The sequence below is a fragment of the Microtus ochrogaster genome, unplaced genomic scaffold, assembly GCF_000317375.1.
Source record: "Microtus ochrogaster isolate Prairie Vole_2 unplaced genomic scaffold, MicOch1.0 UNK3, whole genome shotgun sequence".
Lineage (NCBI taxonomy): Eukaryota > Metazoa > Chordata > Mammalia > Rodentia > Cricetidae > Microtus > Microtus ochrogaster.
Genome location: NW_004949101.1, coordinates 16,944,956 through 16,948,705, shown reverse-complemented (window position 1 = coordinate 16,948,705; position 3,750 = coordinate 16,944,956). Strand labels below are relative to the sequence as shown.

General features: G+C 40.6%; 1 protein-coding gene across 3 annotated transcripts in view; it reads right to left on the bottom strand.

Moving 5' to 3' along the window:
* The window catches only part of CUNH20orf194 (chromosome unknown C20orf194 homolog), a 137,368-nt gene that overhangs the window by 110,314 nt on the left and 23,304 nt on the right, over positions 1-3,750 (bottom strand). For all 3 annotated transcript variants that reach the window (XM_005365596.2, XM_026788471.1, XM_026788470.1), the window contains exons 5-6: positions 3,506-3,602; positions 2,248-2,354 (exon numbers count right to left, since the gene is read on the bottom strand). In XM_005365596.2, the coding sequence (XP_005365653.1) occupies positions 2,248-2,354; positions 3,506-3,602 (204 nt within the window). The remainder of the gene's footprint in view (positions 1-2,247; positions 2,355-3,505; positions 3,603-3,750) is intronic.

Genomic DNA, 3,750 nt, shown 5'->3' with positions numbered 1-3,750 from the left:
GTAGACCAGGCTGGTCTCGAACTCACAGAGACCCACCTGCCTCTGCCTCCCAATTGCTGGGATTAAAGGCATGCACCACCACTGCCCGGCCAACTGTTTTTGTTGTATATAATCTTACTATCATAAAGTTAAAACCTTCTTACACAGGGCGGTGGTGGCGCATGCCTTTAATCCCAGTACTCGGGAGGCAGAGGCAGGCGGATCTCTGTGAGTTCAAGGCTAGCCTGGCCTATAAGAGCTGGTTCCAGGATAGGCTCCAAAGCCACAGAGAACCCCTCCCCCCCAAAAAAAGTTAAACCTTTTTTAAGTAGACAAAAGGGGAAATGCTGTGGAATAATCATTCTATACACTGTGACTATGTTTTACTCTCACTGGTTAATAACAAGCTGACAGGCAGGTAGCTGGGCAGGGAGTTAGGTGGGAAAGCCAAACTGAGAGTGATGAAAAGGAGGGCGGAGTCAGGAGAGCCAGTCAGACACGGAGGGAACAGGAGATGAACGTGCCATGCTAATAAAGGTACTGTCATGTGGTAGAGCATAAATAAGAAGTATGTATCATCTTATATAAGAGCTAGTTAGTAATAAGCCTGCCCGAGTTATCAGCTGAGCATTTACAATTAATATCCGCCTCTGTATGGTAATTTGGAAGTGGCTCCTGGGACACCCCACCTACAAGATTTGTAGTCTTATATGATATTTGCTATTTCCTTCACATAGCCCATCCCACCCCTAAAGGCAAGATCGCAGAATAAAGATCTGTATTAACCCTTCAAAGGTTTCAGAGGGAAGGAGGATTTTCCTTGTGAATATGACTTCACAGTATGAAACATCTAAGGCAAGAGCCATAAAGCCTGTCTCACTTGGACTGTATCAATGGTGTGCCACTTTTTAATGTCACTCCAGGCACAGCACAGGTTAGGAGCACAGGCTCTAAAGCCAGATCATCTGGGCTTGGACCGAGCCCTGTCACTCACTACTCACTAGCTCTGTATCTTTGGGAAAATTTATTTAATCCCTCTGTTAGAGAGACATAAAACAGTACCTACCACAGAGAGTCACTGTTCAAATTAAATCACTTTACATATATCATTAATCTCAGCCCTCATGAGGCAAGGGCAGGCAAACAGATCTCTTGAGTTCAAGGCTAGCCTGGTTTACAAAGTTAGTTCTAGGACAGTCAGGGCTACACATAGAGAAACCCTGCCTTGAACCCTTCCCCCCCCCAAAAAAAAAAACCCAGAAAAGATAAAACAAAAATAACCATTATTATAAAATGGTTTCCTTTCTTTCTACTGTGGCCTGATTCCCTCCAAGTTCCTTTTAAATTTGTGGACATTTCAAGGGCAACTCCCAAAGCCTTATTTGCACACTGTAACTATAAAGTTCACAGACAGCCTTAGAGAGCGTGGTGTCCTGCTAGGCAAGTCTCCCCGCACTTCCTCAGGGTGTTAGACCTTTAACTTGCTTCTACATGTACTATTTCAACAAGATGTCCCCATTTCTAGCATGACAATGCTTCCCCTCCCTGGTTTTCTGTTGGGTGATGTCACATCAGTTGGGGTCTCCTGGAGTCAAACAGATGCTTTCTGTCACCAGGCCATCCCCACTAACCTGTACTATGAATGAGTGTCATTTTCTAGACTCACTTTCTCCCATTAATCTATCTCAACAGATATTTATTGGTCATCTCCAATATGCAAAAAATACAGAAATAAAAAAAAATACAGAAATAAAAACACTGTGCTGGTGTGGAAAGTCCTTCTGTATATGTGTTGCTTTTCTTGGTTAATGAAAGAAGCTTCTTCAGCCTATAGCAGAGCAGAACATAGCCAGGCTGGAAGAGATATATACAGAGAGAGTAGGCAGAGTTAGAGAGACACCATGTAGCTGCCAAAGGAGACAGATGTGTCCTGGAACCTTACTGGTAAACCACGAGCTTTGTGGTAAAATATAAAATAACAGAAATGGGTTAATTTAAGATGTAAGAGCTAGCTAGAAATATGCTTAAGCTATTGGTTTAATATACTTAATTATAGTATTGCAAATAATATAGTTTCTATGTGAACACTGTGCACAGACCATCTCTTTCAAAGCCAGGCATGGTGATACTCTAATCCTAGGATCTGGAAGGCAGAGACAGGCAGATCTCTTATTGGTTCCAGCCAAGACTACATAGTAAGATCTTCTTATTTTAAAACTTCATGTTCACTTTGTGACAATAACCAAACATACTAGTTTTCATACATACCTCATATTTCATGGTAAAAAACCCATCTCCTCCAATGCCTTCAAGTGCAAAGGCCTGTACAATTGGCCACTTCTCTACCACAAACATATCAAATATCTGCAAGTGACCTAGAAGAATCACATACACCAACACATATCAAATACCATCTTGGACATAACAGTTCGAACCCAATCTCATGTGTTAGGCAAGCATCGCCCCCTTCTAGCAAATAAGTATGAACAGATAAGAGAGTTAGACACTGAAATTAGAACTATAATGCAAAATTCAAGAAAATTAAAATCACAAGCAAATAATATAAATTCAGACTTCTCTATAACACATGTTCCCATTTTAGTTTTCTATAAAAAAAAAAAGTAAGCTGAGCAGCAGTGTTGAACACCTTTAATTCCAGCACCCAGCAGGCAGACAGATCTCTAGAGTTTGAGGACAGCCTAGGCAAAAAGTGGCTACAGTAAGACCCTGTATCAAAACAAAACAAAACAAAATGGGTGTCCTTTATGTAATAACAATTTCAATATTCAGTGTTTTTTTTCTTTCCACAATATTACCACTAGTAAACTTGTTGATTTTTCCCCTGTATTCCATGTCGTATAAGCATTTTTGTTTGAGACAGGGTCTCTATGTAGCCTTGGCCAGCCTGGAACCCACTATGTAGACCATACTGGCCTCACACTTTTAGACAGTCACCGACTTCTGCCTCTCAAGTGCTGGGATTAAAGGTACATGCTACCACACCTGGCAAAAAGATTTATTTTAACTCATGTGTATATATGTATGGGTATCCATCGAGCCAGATCCCCTGGAACTGGAGTTACAAGCAGTTGTGAGCTACCTGATATGTATGGCTGCCAACAACCAAACTCAGGTCCTCTGAAAGACCAGTACATGCTCTTGGCCATCTTTCTCACTTCATAAGCATACTTTTTAAATAGCTATTCAAACTACAATTTCCTATTATGAAGATGCCTCATATCTATACTCTAAGTAATAAATGATACAGACTAGATGTTAATTATGCTAAATCCCTTATCAGTTCTCCTTGACTACAGGTAGCCTTGGTATGTTATTGTGGTAACTTCACAGTCATGAACAGAAGCTTATATAGGAGTGTCCCTAAATTTCATTCTGGCTGATTCTTTGCCTTAGTGAAAATGGATCAAATGGTTTTCTAGCCAAATATCTACCATGAAAGAGATAGGGGTATTCAGCCTGCATATCATCCAAGCAAATTTCTTAAATGCTTATGTCAGATACTCACCTTGGGAGCTGTAAGGAATACCAATTCTACTGCAGTCTCGAACCATGTCCACAAAACTGGAAATTTTAAATTCTTCTGCTGCTTCCTCATCTTCATACTAAAAAGAGAAATTAAAAGGAAGATGAGCTTTGATAAGATACATCAGCCAAAGTTTCACATTATCACTGTACAGCCTCAGGATTTGTCTTAAATGGCAACCAGGGAAGGCTGGGCTCTAAAGTCAACCTATCCTGTTTGTTGTCAAC